The sequence below is a fragment of the Procambarus clarkii genome, chromosome 50 (assembly GCF_040958095.1).
Source record: "Procambarus clarkii isolate CNS0578487 chromosome 50, FALCON_Pclarkii_2.0, whole genome shotgun sequence".
Lineage (NCBI taxonomy): Eukaryota > Metazoa > Arthropoda > Malacostraca > Decapoda > Cambaridae > Procambarus > Procambarus clarkii.
Window position 1 is genome coordinate 15,556,220 of NC_091199.1, and position 22,802 is coordinate 15,579,021.

At 43.4% G+C, this 22,802-nt stretch overlaps 1 protein-coding gene and 1 long non-coding RNA gene across 7 annotated transcripts in view; both read left to right on the forward strand.

Annotated features, from left to right (window-relative positions):
• LOC123772612 (protein bric-a-brac 2) overlaps positions 1-22,802 on the forward strand; it is a 309,393-nt gene that overhangs the window by 185,852 nt on the left and 100,739 nt on the right. Inside the window, exon 5 of one of the 6 annotated variants that reach the window (XM_045765853.2) lies at positions 19,123-19,462. The exons of 4 other annotated variants lie outside the window; for them this stretch is intronic. In XM_045765853.2, coding sequence (XP_045621809.1) covers positions 19,123-19,395 — 273 coding nt within the window. In that variant the 3' untranslated portion in view covers positions 19,396-19,462. Of the gene's footprint in view, positions 1-18,361; positions 18,963-19,122; positions 19,463-22,802 lie in introns of those variants that run through there. One more of the 6 variants, XM_045765841.2, reaches the window with a different exon arrangement.
• LOC138351615 (uncharacterized) lies at positions 54-7,346 on the forward strand. Its single transcript, XR_011222569.1, has 2 exons — positions 54-464; positions 681-7,346. It is a non-coding gene; the product is annotated as an uncharacterized lncRNA (long non-coding RNA).

Below are 22,802 nucleotides of genomic sequence, written 5' to 3' on the forward strand. Positions count from 1 at the left end.
TGACACCAGCTACTGTTGGTGTTCACCGACACCAACTATTGTTGGTGTTCACTGACACCAGCTACTGTTGGTGTTCACCGACACCAGCTACTGTTGGTGTTCACTGACACCAGCTACTGTTGGTGTTCACCGACACCAGCTACTGTTGGTGTTCACTGACACCAGCTACTGTTGGTGTTCACAAACACCAGCTACTGTTGGTGTTCACTGACTCCAGCTACTGTTGGTGTTCACTGACACCAGCTACTGTTGGTGTTCACTAATATAAGCGCTATTATACTTATCTCACACTCATCACAATGCACACTAGTAAGGAGTGTGCATGCACACACAAATACCTAAAACCAGAAAATTCAAGAACGAGAGGACACAGATTCAAGCAAAGGAAACAAAGGTGCCGAAAAAATATTAGAAAGTTTTAATTTGCACCGAGATTGATAGATGATTGGAACAAGTTAGGTAAGGTACCTGGTTGATACCTGGTTGATGGGGTTCTGGGAGTTCTTCTACTCCCCAAGCCCGGCCCGAGGCCAGGCTTGACTTGTGAGAGTTTGGTCCACTAGGCTGTTGCTTGGAGCGGCCCGCAGGCCCACATACCCACCACAGCCCGGTTGGTCTGGCACTCCTTGGAGGAATAAATCTAGTTTCCTCTTGAAAATGTCCACGGTTGTTCCGGCAAGGTGGTGGTAGAGGCCAAAGCCATCATTACTTTCAAAGCGTTATATGACAAAGAGTACTGGGAAGATGGAACACGCATGAGTGTAACTCTCATCCTGTAACTACACTTTGGTAATTACATACTGTACATATTTCTGGACTGCCAAAAAGCCTTTGATACAGTACCATACAGGAGGTTGCTATACAAACTTGAGAGGCAGGCAGGAGTTGATGGAAACACATTAACATGGGTAAGGAATTACCTCACAGACAGGTGTCAGATAGTGACAGTGAGGGGCGAGGAGTCCAACTGGCATACATACTGTACAAGCAGGGTGCCTCAAGGGTCAGTGCTGGGTCCCATACTATTCTTCATTTATGTAAACGACTAATGAAAACCATCAGTAGTTTCAAAGTGTTTTATGACAGAGTACTGGGAAGTGGGACACCACGAGCTTAGTTCTCATCCTGTAACTACACTTAGGTAATTACACACACACACGCATGGGGCCTCGCGGCTGAGAGGACAGTTCTCGGGGGTCGTAGTCCTAAGGGTTTGACTCCTGGCCATAGCAGTAACAAATGGGCAGAATTTCTTAGCAGTAACAAATGGGCAGAGTTTCTTTTACCCTGATGCAGCACATAGGTACCTGAGTGTTAGACAGCTGCTATGAGCTGCTTCTTAGGGGACTGTCTGTATGTGTTAGAGATATTTATGTAGTAGACAATACAGTATAGGAAAAATAGATTGGTTAGAAAGGCTGGGTGCAAGAGCTAATAGCTCAGTTCTGCAGGCACAAATAGTAAATACACATACACACATTAACCCTTCGTTAGCGCAATACATACATACTGTATATGATTTGACAAAATAATTTAACATAAGTTTTTAAAGCTTTCACAAGCACTTTCCAAGTTTTTTTTCCATAATCATCTAGGCAAATGCTCCAACATTGTCTAAATGATCACAGCGTAACTTGAAAAACAAGAGAATCAAAATTAATTTTAAAATTGAATATTGAAAACTTCTTATATTCAATTCAGAATAAAAAATGTGAACTATCACCAGTTGTTTATTTAATATTATAAATCTCTCAGAATAGCATATGATCTTCATTTTCATCAAATTAGAATACTGTATAGGTTTTCAGTATAGTTTACTGTAAAAAAAAATCGTCAATAGGGCATTTGAAATATGCGGCAAATTTAGACCAAAAAAAATTATAACTTCAAATGTATAAAGTTTATGAAAAATCCATTATATAGGGATTGTAGAAGAGACAGCTGAGCACACAATAAGTCAAAATAGTGAGAATTGGTAAAAAACTGGAATTTTAGAAGCCACTCAAAGTTGAAACTCTGGTTTCAGAGATAATTGAAGTTGAAGTTATCAACAATGAATAAAGGTAGTTTTAATTCGTTAATTTAATTGTATGTTTTAATAAACATGGTTTGGCATTTGTACTCGAATATGTGAAAGTTGTAGGTCAATGTGTGTTGAAATGAAGTCAAGAAAAAATAACCCCCAAAAAACACAAAATACAGTGGCACCTCGACATACGATTGCCCCCTACTTACGATAATTTCTTGAGGTTATCTTGAGATGATTTCGGGGCTTTTAGTGTCCCCGTGGCCCGGTCCTCAACCCCCAGGAAGCAGCCCGTGACAGCTGACTAACACCCAGGTACCTATTTTACTGCTAGTTAACAGGGGCATAGGGTGAAAGAAACTCTGCCCATTGTTTCTCGCCGGCGCCTGGGATCGAACCCAGGACCCCAGGATCACAAGTCCCGCGTGCTATCCACTCGGCCGACCGGCTCCCTCCCGATGGAGGGAGGGAGGGTTACGATGTAAATTTCATCAAAAAATGCGACTCTACATCCGATGGTGTTGTCGACTTCTGATATTTGTTGGTACATGTTCGGGTCGACCGAGCGCGTGGTTCCCGGTCACGCGGCCGACCTGCCTCAGTTTACTACAGCTGCCCACTTAGTGACGATCGCGCCTGAAAGAAATTCCGCTTTTGTGGTGATTTTTTGCATTTTGAACATTAAAGTAATTATTATATATCATGCCATGAGTTCCAGGAAAGTCAGTGGTAAGGCTCAAGATATGAAAACCCATGTAAGGATGACCATAGAGCAGAAACCAGAGTACAGAATGTCTCTTCCTCAACAATTAAGAAAATGTGTGCAGCATGGGAAGAATTGCAAACCTTTGCTGAAACAACTCGCCCAAATCAAGCTGCAGAAGGTCGTTGCCTTAACCTATTCAATGACACTGTGACGCATCATTACAGACAAATGTTAAAACGAAGGGAAAAACAAATGTCTCGACAAATTTGTAGTGAGACAAACAAGCACTGAACCACAACCAGGTCCTAGTGGTATTCAGGAAAAACGTAGGAGAGAGAGTACCCCAGAGAAAACATCACTGCCTGATGTGATAATGGAAGGGGACTCCCCTTCCAAACAGTAACAACTCTTCTCTCCCCTCTCATCACCATCTTCCATACGCCATCAAGAGCCCTCCATAAAGGTAAGATAAACTTAGGTACTGTATTGTAGTTAGAAAAAACATTGTATTCAGTATAAAATGTATTTGTATGTTAATATTTTGGAGGGTAGGGAACAGATTAATTCAATTCTCTTTATTTCTTACGGGAAAAATCGCTTCGAATTACGATATTTCGACTTACGATCCGTCTCTGGGAACGGATTAGCATCGTAAGTCGAGGCCCCCATTGTATAGGGATAATTATAATAATTATAATGATTTAGGAAATATATTTAGGGTATACTTTACACAAGTGAAAAAGCCCTAATATGGTCCCTAATCATCAAAACAACCTAAAGAGAAAAAATAAAATAGAGTTTGAAATCAGAGAAAAAATCGGCCCCCAAAAATTAAAAGTCCCAATTTTTGCGAGTTGTGACTGATTTATTTGTTGACCAATTTCATTCTATCTTCACATAGTTAGGGAAACATATGCCTTCTCCAGGATGTAAAGATTACAACATAAACAAAGGAGTAAAAAACTAAAATCTTAAAAAAAAAAAATTTCAACTAAATTTTTTTATTTTGGTACATTGATGAAAGTAACATATATTAACATTGGACATTGTATTTATATGATATATACTGTAATAAAATAGAGCATAATAACATAGTTACTTATTATTATTTGTGTTATTATGTATTACTCAGCAATGCTATAAAAGCACCAGCTGCATATCCACTTTATAGGCACTTCTAACTACTATTCTTGTTTGAGCGTCAGACAGGTGCTTGCATCTCTTTATTACTGCATTATCCTGCAGTTCCAGTTATTAGGAGCTGTTCTCCTTATTAACAAAACGTTCTCATTTTTTAAAAATTCGTCTAAAATCAATTTTTGAAATATTTTGATGGAAGTTTCTCCACAATGAAGCCAATGAGTTTGAGATTTTTTTTTTACATTTTTTAGTTATTTTTTACATAATTTGAATATTTTTCGCTACCAGGCCCCCAATATGCGGAGTCTAAGGGTTAACAAAATTGACAGAAAAATGTTTGAAAAGTGCAACGTAATTACATTTTGTTATTGATATCAGTTCCTTAAATTTAGATAGTGTTATCCCTTATTTTCACATTTTCTTTTGTAGATTTTAGGAAAGTGTTAATAAGTACGAACGAAAACAGTACAGATTATGGTTTATTACATAATATTTTGGAAAATATTTGTGTGTGGTGGTGCCACATGCTTCTAAATTATTCTAATTGATAACTTTATATGTAAAATAATATGTAAAATAAGAAGCTTAATATTTTTCTTAGGTAGTAATAGCCAAGGAGATAAATACCCTATAATTACAAATCTGTATAAGAGAGAGTGTTTTTCTGTCAAGGTTGGAGGCCAGATACTTGGGGCTAGCTTCAACCAATTTTGCAGGGGGAATGGTCTGGGGTACAGTTCGAAAATAGGCTGGTCAAGGGTTGCCAGAATTCAAGAGGGAACAGCCTGCCAGGGTCACAGTCTGACCTGAGAGGAGTTTTGGCAATGGCTACCAGCTACACATTGCAGTATGTTTAGAACAAATAAAAAATATATTATTTTCTTAGAGAAATAATACTCCATTATTCATCAATCTTGGGAAATGAGCGAAAATTTTCTGTTGTTCAAACTTTTACCGTAGTACCATAAAACACACAATTTCAACTCCGGCTGCTCTCCTCCCTCCTGCCAGAGAAAACCAAAAGCTGACCTTGGATTTAAAAGGGAAATTATTCTATTCTATTCTGTGTATGTCATTAAGTATACTTGCATATATTAAGTATATACAAGTATTCTGTATACTTGCTCGAATTGTGTTGTTAGTAATATTGTAGGATATATATACTTTGTATATGTATATACAGTATATTGTGTATATAATATAATACAGGATATTATATTAGTAGGATAGACAGACACACACACACACACACACACACACACACACACACACACACACACACACAGTTCAGAGACGTTAGAAAGAATTTTTTCAGTGTCAGAGTAGTTAATAAATGGAATGCACTAGGAAGTGATGTGGTGGAGGCTGACCCCATACACAGTTTCAAATGTAGATATGATTGAGCCTACTGGGCTCTATCATATCAGGAATCAGGAATCCGTACATCAGTTGATTGACAGTTGAGAGGTGGGACCAAAGAGCCAAAGCTCAACCCCCGTAAGCACAATTAGGTGAGTACACACACACACATACACACAGAAGGAAAGGGGATAGACAGGAGGCACTGAACTACAGGCCAGTGTCCCTAACCTGCATACCATGCAAGCTAATGGAGAAGATTGTGCGAAGAAAGCTAGTGGAGCATCTGGAGTGAAAGAACTTTGTAACACAGCATCAACATGGGTTCAGGGATGGTAGGTTAACCCTCACAGGGTTACTTGAATTCTACGACCAGGTTATCTTGAGATGATTTCCGGGCTTTTTAGTGTCCCGGTCCTCGACCAGGCCTCCACCCCCAGGAAGCCGCCCGTGACAGCTGACTAACACCCAGGTACCTATTTTACTGCTAGATAACAGGGGCATAGGGTGAAAGAAACTCTGCCCATTGTTTCTCACCGGCACCTGGGATCGAACCTAGGACCACAGGATCACAAGTCCAGCGTTCTGTCCGCTCGGCTGACCGCCTCCCTCAAAGAATTTTTGCAACAAAAATAAGGCAAGAAAGAGAAGGGTGGGCAGACTGCATATTTTTGGATTGTCAGAAAGCCTTTGATACAGTACCACACTAGAGGCTAGTGTAAAAGCTGGAGATGCAGGCTGGAGTGAAAGGGAAGGTACTCCATTGGATAAAGGAGTACTTAAGCAACAGGAGACAACGAGTCAGTATGAGGGGGGTGAGGTCTCAGATTGGCGAGACGTTACAAGTGGAGTCCCGCAGGGGTCAGTCCTTGGACCTATACTGTTTCTGATATATGTAAATGATCTCCTAGAGGGTATAGAATCGTTTCTCTCAATGTTTGCCGATGATGCAAAAATTATGAGGAGGATTGAAACAAAGGATGATAGTAGGAGGCTACAAGATGACCTGGACAGACTGAGTGAATGGTCCAACAAATGGCTGTTGAAGTTCAACCCGAGTAAATGCAAAGTAATGAAACTAGGCAGTGGAAACAGGAGGCCAGACGCAGGATACAGAATAGTAGATGAAGTACTTAATGAAACGGACAGAGAGAAAGATCTAGGAGTTGATATCACACCAAACCTGTTTCCTGAAGCCCACATAAAAAGAATAACGTCTGCGGCATATTCGAGGCTGGCTCACATCAGAACAGTGTTTAGGAACCTATGTAAGGAATCATTCAGAATCTTGTACATCACATATGTAAGACCAATCCTGGAGTATGCGGCCCCAGCATGGAGCCCGTACCTTGTCAAGCACAAGACGAAGCTTGAAAAAGTTCAGAGATATGCCACTAGGCTAGTCCCAGAACTAAGAGGCATGAGTTACGAAGAAAGGGTGCAAGATGTGCACCTCACGACACTAGAAGACAGAAGAGTAAGGGGAGACATGATCACTACCTACAAAATTCTCAGGAATTGACAGTGTAGATAAACTGTTTAACACGGGTGGTATGCAAACAAGGGGACACAGGTGGAAAATGAGTACCCAAATGAGCCACAGAGACGTTAGAAAGAACTTTTTCAGTGTCAGAGTAGTTAACAGATGGAATGCATTAGGCAGTGATGTGGTGGAGGCTGACTCCATACACAGTTTCAAATGTAGATATGATAGAGCCCAGTAGGCTCAGGAATCTGTACACCAGTTGATTGACAGTTGAGAGGTGGGACCAAAGAGCCAAAGCTCAACCCCCGCAAGCACAAATAGGTGAGTACACACACACACACACACATGGACAATGCCTGGTGCCCCAGAAGTATTTTAAAGCAGAATCCAATTATCATAAATTTCAATAATGAAAGATGTCAATAAGGTGAGCTGTCATTGAGAAAATATTAATTAAATTTTGTTTGAGATGAATGATTGAGTATAATTTGTTAGTATTATTTTGTTGTAAATGGTGCAGCTGTGTAGTAAAGTTGTGTAGGAGGTATGTAGTGAGCATGTGCTGTAGTGCTGTGCTAGGCTCCCTCTGTATTATATTGTGCATGTGTAAATATACAGCTGCTCAGTCATGAAGCACTTTAATATCCTTGATTCTCACCATCCCACATGTGATAGTGAAATCTGGATCAACCCCCGTCTATAACTATAATCTATATAGATGTGACAGAGTAATTAGGTCAAGTGGAGGAGTAGGTCTGTATATTAAAGAAGAGCTGGCGTGCACAGAGCTCCTGAACTCGAGCAATGAGGTGGTAGAGGTACTTGGAATCAAGGTAGAAAATTTAAATCTAATTATTATTTTAATATACAAACCGCCAGATGCAACAGTTGAGGAATTCACTGAACAGATCCACAAAATAGAGAATATCCTTGATAACCTAGCAATCCCAGTACCAGATATTATCTTCCTTGGAGACTTCAATCTACCAAGTTTAAAATGGAGAATAGTAAACAATAACATTATAACAGGAAATCAACCTGGAAATAACTAACCACAGGTCAGAGAACTACTGAGATTCTGTGAAAAATTCTCGCTCAGTCAGCAGATTACAGAACCAACTAGGAACGAAAACACGTTGGACCTGATATTCACGAACAATGAAGAGCTAATCAGAGACATTACTGTCTCAGACACTACATACTCGGACAACAAGCTCATTGAAGTGCAAACTAACATTAATAACGTAGTAGGCCCAAGAGAAACGACAAGCGAGAAGGGTTATTCAATAAATTCAATTTTAATAAAAGGATAGACTGGGAGAAAATAAACAGGGAACTTACTGACATTCAATGGGAATATGTTCTAAGAAATAAAAATCCTACTCGAGGAATAAGAAATCGGACTTCTGAAACATATGAAGTCTGAAACATATTCCTGTGAGGAAAGGCAGAAAGAGGTCCACGTAGAAAGAGAACGCAGACGACATTACAAAACAAGGAAAAAATTAACGGAAATGCTTAATCAGACACGACTTTCCATACAAAGAAGGAATAATTTAAACAAGGAGATTGAAGAAATCGAACAGAGACTGAAGCATTCATATCAGACCGAAGAAAAGCAACTAGAACAGAAAGCAAATCAAGAAATAAAGAAAAACCCAAGATATTTATTCATATATGCTAAATCAAATGCAAAAACTACTGCCAGTATTGAACCTATTCGTATTAGTGAAGGTTCATACACTGAGGATGACAAAGAAATTAGTGAAATCCCAAAAAAGCAGTATGAGGACATGTTTAGCACTCCGATAAACAGCATGAAAGTGGAAGATCCGGACAACTTCTTTATGCATGATGTCCAAAACCTGTAAATATAACTGATATCAACACGAGCGTAGCAGATTTTGAAAGATAAATTGACAATATGCCCATGCACTCAGCCCCGGGTCCAGACTCATGGAATTCAATATTTATAAAGAAATGCAAAATGCCAATAGCACAGGTACTCAGTATAGTCTGGAGGAAGAGCTTGGACACGGGGGAGATAGCAGATGCGCTGAAAGCAGCAGACATAGCCCTTCTACACAAGGGAGGGAGTAAAGCCATTAGCAAAGAATTAAAGACCAGTTGCACTGACGTCCCCACATAATAAAAGTATTTGAGAGAGTGATCAGAAGCCAGGTCACTAGTTTCATGAAGACCAATGACCTCCACAATCCAGGCCAACATGAAGATCATGCCTCTCACAGCTATTTGACCATTATGACAAAATCACTTAGGCACTAGAATAAAAACGGAATGCAGATGTTGTATACACAGACTTTGCAAAGGCATTTGACAAATGTGACCATGGAGTGATAGCATACAAAATGAGGTCAATGGGTATAACTGGTAAAGTAGGACGCTGGATACTCAATTTCCTGTCGAAGAGAACACAAAGAGTAACAGTCAATCAAATAAAATCGAGTCCAAGCGCAGTTAAAAGCTCTGTACCTCAAGGTACAGTCCTTGCACTACTGCTGTTCCTTATTCTCATATCTGATATAGACAAAAATACAATTCACAGCTTCGTGTCATCCTTTGCAGATGATACAAAAATCAGGATGAAAATTACCTCTGCTGAAGACATTGGAAAACTACAAACAGATATTAACAAAGTTTTCGACTGGGCAGCAGAAAATACAGCCCGTCCTCCAAAAATGGGGAGGTAAATGTATCAGCCCCATAAGTGCAATTATGTACTATGGGGCTGTTAGTAACAGTCAGGAATTGTACTTACACTTAGTATTAAATCGTACTGTCAAATATATTGTGAATATTTGAGTTCACCTGAAAAGCTGAATAGGAAACCACGACCTAACCTAATCGTCTTAGTTTTTTAAGATAAGCATTATATTGCTTCTTAATTACAATTACTACTTAATCTATAGCTATATTGATATTACAGTTTTATTACACAAATAAAACAAAACTTAAATATTTAAATAAATTGTAAAGTAACTCAGGATATTTTCAATTTTTTTATAAAATCTTTATTGTTTAATAAAAATAAAAAAGAAATTCCTGATATTTAAAACTTGTGTATTGCGAACTGAACTTTAAAACTTCATCCTAAAATTCTGAGTGTCTTAACAGAAAACGAGGAGAATAAATGGGGAGGTAAATGTAACAGCCCCATAAGTGCAATTATGTACTATGTATGACAGTCAGGAAATGTAATTATTACACTTAGTATTAAAACGTACTGTCGTTTCGGACGATGGGTTGAGAAAATAACATGATGTTTAACAGTAAAAAAATCCAGGTACTCAGGTACGGCAAAAATGAGGATCTTAAACATAATATAAGGTACAAAACTCAATCGAATCTGCCCTTAGTAGGAAAACAGCATGTCAAGGATTTAGGAATAATGATGTCCGACGACCTAGGGTTTAGGGAGCATAACAAAGCAAATATTGCGGCAGCCAGAAGAATGATAGGATGGATTAAGTGGTGGTGACGACCACGGTGTTGTCATCATAAGGGATGGTGACGACCAGTGTTGTCATCACAAGTGATGGTGACGACCAGTGTTGTCATCACTGTTTACCAACGTACCTGTGGATGAAACAATCGGGATGATAGCGGACAGAGTGTATCGTGATCCGGCCTGTACTCCTCTTGACATACCAGAAAACATTCTAAGGAAACTACTCCAAGCTTGTACTAAACAGGCACCCTTCTTGAGCCCGGATGAGCACATGTATAACCAAGTAGATGGGGTCGCCATGGGTTCTCCCCTAGGTGTCCTGTTTGCGAACTTCTACATGGGTACCATCGAACAAAAGGTCTTAGTCGACATGAACTTGAAACCGGCCATATACTGCAGGTATGTTGACAACATTTTTACACAGGTACCTGATGTTAGACATCTGCAGGAGCTGAAGGAGGCATTTGAGCGGAATTCTGTGTTGCGTTTTACTTACGAGATGGAGAAGGATGGGAAGCTGCCCTTTCTAGATGTAACAGTCATGGAAAGGAGCGGAGGATTCCACACTGCAGTCTACAATAAGGAAACAAACATAGGAATGTGCCTCAATGCCAACAATGACTGCCCAGACAGGTACAAGAGGAGTGTCGTTAATGCTTATGTCGACCGTGCTCTCAGCCACAGCTCAGGATGGAAGCAAGTCGATGAAGAACTCTGTAGGGTAAGGCAGGTCCTAGTCAACAACGGCTTCTCCAATGGTTTCGTTGAAGACATCATAAGAAGGAAGGTGAAACGCCATGCAACGTCTGAAGAGACAACTAACACAACACCTGTACCCCGTATTAGACTATTTTACAGGAACTTCTTTTCCACAGCTCATAAAACGGAGGAAAGGGTCCTGAAAGATATTGTTAATAGGAACGCTATCCCTACAGACAAAAATCAGAAGATACAATTGACGATCTACTATAAAACCAAAAAAACGGCCAACCTACTCATGAGAAACTCTCCAGACACAAAGCAGAATGCTTTAAAAGAGACCAATGTCATCTATGCCTTCAAATGCTCACTTGGAGACTGTAAGCCTCAAAGAACTCAGTATATAGGCAAGACAACATCTCTTTCCAGGCGATTAAGGATGCATAAGCAACAGGGCTCCATTAAGGAACATATATCTCTTCCCACAACCAGACCATCACCAGAGAAGTCTTAACAAAAAACACAGAAACCATCGATAGATACAACGATAGCAGGCGGCTTGATATCTGCGAGGCACTACACATCAAGAAGTCAACACCAGCAATCAACAGCCAAATGCACAACTATATTCTACCCACTTCAAGACTCCGCACCAATATAGAAGCATCAAGAAATATGGGCCAATAGGCCCTCTGCAGTCACTTCCATTCTTCCCTTTAACTTACCCAATATTATGGCCATTGTTTCGTGTTCTGTCTTGTGTTGAAAGTTTGTTTTCACCTCTTCCAAAACTTTTGTAACATATCACCTCACCCAAATGCAGATATATATATATGTATATATATATATATATATATATATATATATATATATATATATATATATATATATATATGTCGTACCTAGTAGCCAGAACTCACTTCTCAGCCTACTATGCAAGGCCCGATTTGCCTAATAAGCCAAGTTTTCATGAATTAATTGCTTTTCGACTACCTAACCTAACCTAACTTTTTCGGCTACCTAACCTAACCTAACCTATAAAGATAGGTTAGGTTAGGTTAGGTAGGGTTGGTTAGGTTCGGTCATATATCTACGATAATTTGAACTCCAATAAAAAAAAATTGACATCTTACATAATGAAATGGGTTGCTTTATCATTTCATAAGAAAAAAATTAGAGAAAATATATTAATTCATGAAAACTTGGCTTATTAGGCAAATCGGGCCTTGCATTGTAGGCTGAAAAGTGAGTTCTGGCTACTAGGTACGACATATATATATATATATATATATATATATATATATATATATATATATATATATATATATATATATATATATATATATATATATATATTTATAAATATTTGAAAAGACTCTGTGTTTGACCTTTCCTGTTTCTGAAAAAAAAGGTTGCCAGTGTTTGGGTAAAAAGCTGACGTATATTGATATTTTATGGCAAGATATTTTGAGATATATATTGTGCTATTTGAGGTGTTTTGTTTTTATACTAATTAAGTCAGTAAAACAAAAAAATGTTCGTTTGGGCTTCTTGTTGGTCGAGGCCCTTTTAATAATAATATAAATATCTGCTCAGTATGCGGTAACTTTACACACACTAGCAGGGATGGAGATATAAGGGGTCAAAGCCCCCACGACGAATATTTGCAGGGTCGACACAGGGCGGTTCACTAGGCTTTATCAAAAACATAAGGGAAAGACAAAAAAAAAATATGGAGACGTGACTGGTCTCCATGTCCCGGATATTTAACCGATGAAGAATTTTGCAATAATGAAACTTGCATTGTGTATCCTGTAAACTGCATATCTTGAGTTCCATACGGAATGGCGAAGGACATATCAGTGAAATACAAACACGCAAGCGCCTATGGTGAACGCAGGCCTTTATATAATCTCAAGAGATGTGTTCCACATGATTGCTCAATTTCCGGTTCAATTCATGTCTCCAATCGTCGAGCTGAAAATCTCCCCTGCATTATTTCCACTGCAGTGCAATATGGGATAGGGGAGCCTGTAGAGAACAATGAGATCGCCAAGTCGCATATAGAAAAATCCAAAGATCGCAATATGCTCGCTAGATTAAAAGAAGATACAACACAAAATCGCCTCATCTATTTCAAAAAGGCTATAGAAGCCATGACGAGATTCATCAAATCTTCTCTTAAAACATTACGATGTTAATGTTATATTAGTGCATAATGACCAGAGCTCCAAGGGAAAAAAATGTCCCTGGCAACTCTAGATACGCAGTTATCTCACGCGCCTGGCGTGAAAAGTGTATATAGACCCACTTCTGAGTCACTATCTCACAAGCCAGCACTATGGAGTTTCACTCCCTGATTGGCGACTTTGCCTTTTTGCCCATCTATAACAATCGTGATTGTCTGCTCTGTGATTTGGATGCGACAAGCGTGCAGTTGAGCGAAATGGTGCACACTTTCTGGGAACGATACTCCTATGCTCGCTTGCATCGGAAAAACCTCCAGTACAAAAATCGCACCGTTAGAAGTGATAGAAATATCCCCGGCCTCATATTTGTTGGCGAAGCACCCGAATTCTGCAATAGGATGGATGACGACCCCCATGAAAGTTATGCTGTTTTACTGCACCTTATTGGATTAATCACCCAGTTTACCAATGGTCCAGCAACACCATCTTCTTACAAAAGCCCCAGCACGAAGCATGGAGTTTGGATGAGCTTTTTTATGACGGCCTGAAAAATGATACAGAATACCAAAGATGGCGTTGGTTTGACAAAGCTCTGCGAAAAGCCATTGAACATATTCTTCAGAGAAGCCGAAGAGGACAAGTGGGAAGGATTATTTTCCCATATGGGTTGGGCAAGGCTTGCGAGCAATATCTCACAAGTGGCGAACGCAACATATGGGAGACTAAATATTTCCCTGTGATGTGCAAATTAGCTCAGAAACTGCAAGAACGTGGTATGGCGACTTTAATGATATGTCCTGTAAATAATGACACGCCAACTCGCTCTCCAACCCATGGCATCTTTAGACACAAGATTCCACATATGGCCATTCCACCTGTTTCTACGAATGATAAAGACTCTATTTCTACTGTCGGACCTGCCGCTGATGTGAGAGAAGACGGGTCAGCTGTCGTGGAAGATACCACGAGCGTTGCTGTGGAAGATGATCCATCTACCGGCTCCATGTCTGTTACTGTAGAAGATGAAGTGCTCACTATTGTGGAAGATGACGATGAAGGCAAAGAGAAAATGTAAATGGAATATAATGAGGATGAGATTAGAAAAGCTGTAGAATCTATATTGTAATATTTCACACGAATTAAAACAAAAAAGAAATGTTGACCAGTATTTTATTTGTTTTTCCTAATTTCTCTATACACACAAAAAAAAAGTTGACCTGTATTTTATTTATTTATTGTTTCCTAATTTCTCTGTACAAAAAACAACAACTATGAATTACATATTATAAAAGCCTCTAACAACTCTATATGACAAGGTGCATATATAAGATGAAGGTTATGTTAAAAACCTTTTTAATCGCTTCGAGATGTGTTCCAACTACATGCGAGCCAAATTACAGCTATTCAAAGATTCTATTATTGATTTGTTGACCAGACCACACACTAGAAGTTGAAGGGACGACGACGTTTCGGTCCATCTTGGACCATTCTCAAGTCTCATCGACTTGAGAATGGTCCAGGACGGACCGAAACGTCGTCGTCCCTTCAACTTCTAGTGTGTGGTCTGGTCAACATACTTCAGCCACGTTATTGTGACTCATCGCCTGCATTCTATTATTGAAGCGCATTTCCCCAACGATGATATATTTAAACCCGGGGACTGTATTGTCTATGATCTTCCTGCCCTACACCAGTTTTCTAATGGTTATTCCCAACAGGTGCGGAAAAAATATCCTTATGGGATGGTTGAAAAGAAAATATGTCCTGAAACGCTTTGTGCCATAGTTACGGATCGTGGCACTCCAGGAAATATAATCCTTTCCCCTCCACCAGAACCTGATGTGCAGCCTTATCTCATAGCCCTCATATGTCAATATAGTGTAGGTGCATCTATTGAAGATAATGACATTAACCAATTTCATATTAAGCACAGTAAAGATATCGATTTAGTAGCGGGATTGTGGAGAGATACAACCATCAACAGACGCTGGTGTTTTAAAAAGGCCTCGAGTCGCATTATAAGCGAAGCCAGGAGTAATAATTCTATCAAACGGATAGTTATGCCATTTGGCATGGGCTGCAATTCTGGGGTGGGTTGGTCTAGAGCGGGTGAAGAAGAAGAATGGCTGGCATCTTACTACCCTACACTGGCTCATTTGGCCCATGTAATGAAAAAATGAAAAAAAAATTGTGCTGGTGCATCCTAAACAAGATGGAGCAGGGAAAGGTCAAGTACCGCCACAAGTAGTGAAAAGACCATCGAGTAAAAGGAGGAACCATAGATCTTATTACACTAATGAATAATAATAATAATAATAAAAATAGTACTTCTGTTTTTTTTTTTTTTTTTTTTTTTGTATATGTACTCATAATAAAATAAAAAATTGTGTAAATGTCAAGTTTTTTCTATCTGTTAAAGTAGTTTTTAAAAATAAGAGAGAGACCTTATCACTTATTTCCCCCCCCACGTCAAGTACTCTAGCGAATACTGCCTGATATGTTTTTTTAAACATTTTTATATATATATATATATATTGAAGCAGATATTTTTCTCCCCTGATTCTATATATGACTAACGACCCAGTGCAGGCTTGGAAGGCTTTGGCAATTAAAGCACCGTAAAATTGTGAGTGTTCAAGTCTAGGGGGGACTAAGCATTTTTGTGTGAATGTGCAAAGCCTGTGTTTATTTGTGTTTAACAAGTTAAAAATTGAATTTTTGTTTGTGTATAAGAGTTTAGCAAGTGTGTTTGTTTAAGTATATGCGAGCTAGTGGCCTTGGTGAGGACAGGGGGCCGGTAGCTTGTCAGAGGTCTCTATTTTTGCCCTGATGTGTTTAAGATTGTGCAACTATTTTAAGTTTAGTGGGGACTAAATATTTTACGCGAATGTGAAAACCCTGGGTTTATTTGTGTAAGTTGAACCAAAAAATTGAGTTTGTGTTTGAGTTTTTTATTTTTGCGAGCGAATTTGTTTAAGCATGTGCTATCAGTAAAACTTCCAAAGTAATGACAGTAATGCCAAAAATGAATTCATCTTCTCACTTTTTAAAAGGTGGAGGTCTAACATTTTCTAAAACCCTTTACGCTTGACACCACTGACATTAAAGGCAACTGATGGATCCGACTTTTAAATTTTTAGGCATGATTGCAAAAAGCATTGCATAGCAACAGATAGTGACAGTGGTCGTGTTACAGGAGTTATTTGGGCCCCACCACCACAATAGCTGTGATCTATTATGGTGTTAAAAATATGCAATTTAATACGGAATATGAATAGATTTCTTGTGCACCACTAAACTATTTTCCTTTATAGCATATTTACAAGTGTCAAATTAATGTTTGAGTGTTAAACTCAACACAATATGGCTGAGGCACCGCTATTTAGCATTTTTGTTTGTATTCTATAAAATATCGCAGCTAATGTTAATGTTTATTAAAAAAGATAGACATACATTTTATGTTATTTTCTATATTAAAAACTAATTTGAGGCCCGAACAAATATATCTATAAATTCTATAAACAGGTTAGAATCATACAAATGCAAGTATGCCTTTTTCACCAGTACTCAACTGAATTCCACAGAAAATGGAATCTTTACTTTGGCTACAGAAAACGGCGCAAAGCCGAGTAAGGGTGACTGGAATAAACAGTTTCAACCAGACTCTTCACACATATAAACATGTCTTTCTTGACCTCATTTCAAATTATATAGAGTACTGAAAGCTTATTTTCCATAGCAAATATACTAAGGAACTCATTTTACGACTAGAATGTACACTAGGACCCCTCATTCAGATTAAAAACATGAGAATTATTGACTGAACATTTACCCACTATCAAACACACAGGACTCTTTTAAAGCTATTTTAACTTCTTTAAAACCCTAATATGACCCCTCTCACATGCAGATCCTGTTCTATGGTTCGCCCTTCATGTCAATGTACCCCCAGAGTATCATGTAAATTCAAGATAAGGCTTACTACACCTAAATATCCAACTTGGTCTTTGTAAGAACCTTTGACCCCCCCCCCCTGTATGCTTGATCCCATTGGAGTATTCATAGGTAGGGGGCCCCTATTGCTGACGTCAGGTCACGTGACACCCCCGCAATAAATAAGGAAAATTTTTCACCTGATTGGTCCATGACCCCTGGACGCAAAGAGAATTTTTCTACTCGGCTCCTGATTGGTCAAAAAATCGCGCCCCTTCTCTCGGCCCACCTCTGACCATTACAGAAAATGGAGCCGTGCCAAGGACTTCCTATACTATTCAGTCATAGCATCATTAAAATATTCCAAAAACTTCTATATTCCTTTTCAACTGTGTTTTTTTGCTTTAATCTACTGAACATTCACCCTCTGATCTATTCATAAGTAGGGGCCCCCATGTTGATACCTTAGTACTCTGGTAACACCCAGGGCCAAATCGTGAATTTTTGCTCATGCTATTAAATACTCCAAAAACGTTTATATTCCTTTCACCATTGTTTTTTTGTTTTAATCTATTGAACATTCATCCTCTGTACCTTTCATAAGTAGGGACCCCCCCCCTATTGATGCCTAATACTCATGCTAAACCTACGAGCCAAATCGTAAAAAAAACGATTAGGATAGGGCACGAGTCGCTCAAGCTCACCCTGGGAGGTGGGTCGGGGGGACCCCTGGAGGGAACGGACCAATACCCCATCCCACCAGCAAGCCAGGTGCGCGCCGAGCACGCCCTAACCCAACCACTTAAAATCAGTTTTTGCTCGATTTGGCCCCAGGAGTCGAGTCGGCATGGAAGTGCCCAACCGTTTCTGAAAATCAATTCACGATTTGTCTCATTTTTCACTACTCACCAGTTGGGTACTGATCCACGAGTACTACACCAGTTGGGTACTGGTGCTACTCAGTACCCAACTAGGGGGGGCGTGGTTGTGGTGTGTTTAATTGGGCCGGGGGGGGGGGGCCGTTGTTGTGGTGTGTTTAGTTGGGCTGGGCGGGGATGGGGGGCGTGGTTGTGGTGTGTTTACTTGTGGCTGGGGCTGTGGTTGTGGTATGTTAGTTGGGGGGGGGTTGTGGTGTGTTTAGTTTGGGCAGGGGGGGGGCGTGGCTGTGGGGTGTTTAGTTGGGGCGGGGCAGGGGGGGGGCGTGGTTGTGGGGGGATAATTAAGGTGACGTGTGCATGCGTGTTGAGAGAGAAGGTGGAGTTAGGTGTGGAGGAAGGGGGTATGAGGTGGAGCGAGGAGGGGGGGTTGGGCGCGTCAACCATGACGACAGTGTAACGGAGGCATCTCTTTGCAGCGTCGGCCGTGGACAGGCGACTCAAGGACACGGGCGGCTGGTCATTCCTCCTCCCACGCCCACGATGCCTTAGTGGTGCAGACTAGTGTTACAGCCTCGGCCCCAGACCCGCCACAAGCTGGGTCACTGGCTGCCCAAGTCTCGACGCAAGACGCTATGTCTCACCTCCACCGCTGTCAGTTCTGTACTTACTCCTCGCCCAGTCGAGGAGACCTGAAGAAACACACCAGGATACACACAGGGGAGAAGCCTTATGCCTGCCCCCACTGCAACTACCGCTGCTCAGACTCAAGTGCTCTCAGTAAACACGTGAGGACTCACACCGGGGAGAAGCCCCACTCGTGTCCCCACTGTCTCTACAGGACCCACCTGGTCTCCAACCTTCATCAACACATATGCACTGCCCACCCTGACCTCCACATGTAGTCCTCCCTCACCTCTCTCATAATATGACTTGGTAATTACACATCTTGTCTTCAATAATATTAACGTAAATAGCTGTCAGTTTTGTAAATAAGTGAGGGACACACGCAGCTGACATCTGTGCTATGACTATGAACTAAACATTATCATCTTTCCTCTCGTCGTAGCAATACTCTTACTGCTCTTAATAATAATTTTTAGCTTTTCAATAACGCTTTCATTAATGATTTCTTTATTATATGGTTATTGTGTATGATGTAAGTTGGTAGTTGGTAGTGGAGGGAGTGGCGGGGCAGGTGGAGGCAGCTCATACTAATGGGTGGTGTGTCTTTTTGCAGTGTGCGCGCGGGGCAGACGGGGCGGCAGTGTCCGGGGCGGCAGTGTCGTGGGAGGGCATGTCCCGCACGTGTCACCACGGGTGCCTGTTGGACACGTGTCGGGTGTGCAAGCCCTTCACGTGCCACCACTGCCCCTATGCCACCCGGAGCCGTGCGGACCTGGTAAAGCACGTGCGTAAACACACCGGGGAGAGGCCCTTCCCCTGCCCCCTCTGCTCCTATAGGGCCAGTGATAGGTCTACACTCAGGAAACATTTCCTCAGACACAAGTAGGCGTGTGTCACCCTCTTCCCCCACGCCCTCCACCCACGCCCTCCACCCTCATCACCCACACCCTCCATCCACGCCCTCCTCCACACCACCCACGCCCTCCACCCTCGCCCTCCACCCACGCCCTCCACCCTCGCCCTCCACCCACGCCCTCCACCCACGCCCTCCACCCACGCCCTCCACCCTCGCCTGGTGGATAGCGCGCAGGACTCGTAATTCTGCGGCGCGGGTTCGATTCCCGCACGAGGCAGAAACAAATGGGCCAAGTTTCTTTCACTCTATGCCCCTGTTACCTAGCAGTAAATAGGTACCTGGGTGTTAGTCAGCTGTCACGGGCTGCTTCCTGGGGGTGGAGGCCTGGTCGAGGACCGGGCCGCGGGGACACTAAAAGCCCCGAAATCATCTCAAGATAACGCCCTCCACCCACGCCCTCCACCCTCGCCCTCCACCCACGCCCTCCACCCTCGCCCTCCACCCTCGCCCTCCACCCATGCCCTCCACCCTCGCCCTCCACCCTCGCCCTCCACCCACGCCCTCCACCCACGCCCTCCACCCACGCCCTCCACCCTCGCCCTCCACAATCCACCCACGCCCTCCACTCTCGCCCTCCACCCTCGCCCTCCACCCTCGCCCTCCACCCACGCCCTCCCCCTCACCACCCACGCCCTCCACCCACGCCCTCCACCCTCGCCCTCCACCCACGCCCTCCACCCACGCCCTCCACCCACGCCCTCCACCCTCGCCCTCCACCCACGCCCTCCACTCACGCCCTCCCCCTCACCACCCACAACCTCCTCCTCACCACCCACACCCTCCCCCTCACCACCCACGCCCTCCTCACCACCCACGCCCTCCCCCTCACCACCGACGCCCTTGATCCACGCCATCCTCACCACCCACGCCCTCCTCACCACCCACGCCCTCCTCACCACCCACGCCCTCCTCACCACCCACGCCCTCCACACCACCCCCGCCCTCCACCCACGTGCTCCCCACTACCACAGTTGTTGTAAGTCTGAAGCTTACCAAGTCTTAAGTGGCACTGTGGGCACCCTTACTAATGGCACTGTGGGCACCCTCACTAGTGGCACTGTGGGCACCCTCACTAGTGACACTGTGGGCACCCTTACTAGTGGCACTGTGGGCACCCTCACTAGTGGCACTGTGGGCACCCTTACTAGTGGCACTGTGGGCACCATCACTAGTGACACTGTGGGCACCATCACTAGTGACACTGTGGGCACCATCACTAGTGACACTGTGGGCACCCTCACTAGTGACACTGTGGGCACCCTCACTAGTGACACTGTGGGCACCCTCACTAGTGACACTGTGGGCACCCTCACTAGTGACACTGTGGGCACCCTCACTAGTAACACTGTGGGCACCATCACTAGTGACACTGTGGGCACCCTCACTAGTGGCACTGTGGGCACCATCACTAGTGACACTGTGGGCACCATCACTAGTGGCACTGTGGGCACCCTCACTAGTGGCACTGTGGGCACCCTTACTAGTGACACTGTGGGCACCCTCTCTAGTGACACTGTGGGCACCATCACTAGTGACACTGTGGGCACCCTCACTAGTGGCACTGTGGGCACCCTCACTAGTGACACTGTGGGCACCCTCACTAGTGACACTGTGGGCACCCTCACTAGTGACACTGTGGGCACCCTTACTAGTGACACTGTGGGCACCCTCACTAGTGGGCAACCTCACTAGTGACACTGTGGGCACCCTCACTAGTGGGCAACCTCACTAGTGACACTGTGGGCACCCTCACTAGTGACACTGTGGGCACCCACACTAGTGACACTGTGGGCACCCTCACTAGTGACACTGTGGGCATCCTCACTAGTGACACTGTGGGCACCCTCACTAGTGACACTGTGGGCACCCTCACTAGTGGGCAACCTCACTAGTGACACTGTGGGCACCCTCACTAGTGGGCAACCTCACTAGTGACACTGTGGGCACCCTCACTAGTGGGCAACCTCACTAGTGACACTGTGGGCACCCTCACTAGTGACACTGTGGGCACCCTCACTAGTGACACTGTGGGCACCCTTACTAGTGACACTGTGGGCGCCCTCACTAGTGGGCAACCTCACTAGTGACACTGTGGGCACCCTCACTAGTGACACTGTGGGCACCCTCACTAGTGACACTGTGGGCACCCTCACTAGTGACACTGTGGGCACCCTCACTAGTGACACTGTGGGCACCATCACTAGTGACACTGTGGGCACCCTTACTAGTGACACTGTGGGCACCCACACTAGTGACACTGTGGGCACCCTCACTAGTGACACTGTGGGCACCCTCACTAGTGACACTGTGGGCACCATCACTAGTGACACTGTGGGCAACCTCACTAGTGACACTGTGGGCACCCTCACTAGTGACACTGTGGGCACCCTCACTAGTGACACTGTGGGCACCCTCACTAGTGACACTGTGGGCACCCTCACTAGTGACACTGTGGGCACCCTCACTAGTGACACTGTGGGCACCCTCACTAGTGACACTGTGGGCACCCTCACTAGTGACACTGTGGGCACCATCACTAGTGACACTGTGAGCACCATCACTAGTGACACTGTGGGCACCCTCACTAGTGACACTGTGGGCACCCTCACTAGTGACACTGTGGGCACCCTCACTAGTGACACTGTGGGCACCATCTCTAGTGACACTGTGGGCACCCTCACTAGTGACACTGTGGGCACCCTCACTAGTGGCACTGTGGGCACCCTTACTAGTGGCACTGTGGGGCACCCACACTAGTGACACTGTGGGCACCCTTACTAGTGACACTGTGGGCACCCTTACTAGTGACACTGTGGGCACCCACACTATTGACACTGTGGGCACCCTCACTAGTGGGCACCCACACTAGTGGCACTGTGGGCACCCTCACTAGTGACACTGTGGGCACCCACACTAGTGACACTGTGGGCACCCTCACTAGTGACACTGTGGGCACCCTTACTAGTGACACTGTGGGCACCCTCACTAGTGACACTGTGGGCACCCTTACTAGTGACACTGTGAGCACCCTCACTAGTGACACTGTGGGCACCATCACTAGTGACACTGTGGGCACCATCACTAGTGACACTGTGGGCACCCTCACTAGTGACACTGTGGGCACCCTCACTAGTGGGCAACCTCACTAGTGACACTGTGGGCAACCTCACTAGTGGCACTGTGGGCACCCTCACTAGTGACACTGTGGGCACCCTCACTAGTGACACTGTGGGCACCCTCACTAGTGACACTGTGGGCACCATCACTAGTGGGCACCATCACTAGTGACACTGTGGGCACCCTCACTAGTGGGCAACCTCACTAGTGACACTGTAGGCACCCTCACTAGTGACACTGTAGGCACCCTTACTAGTGAC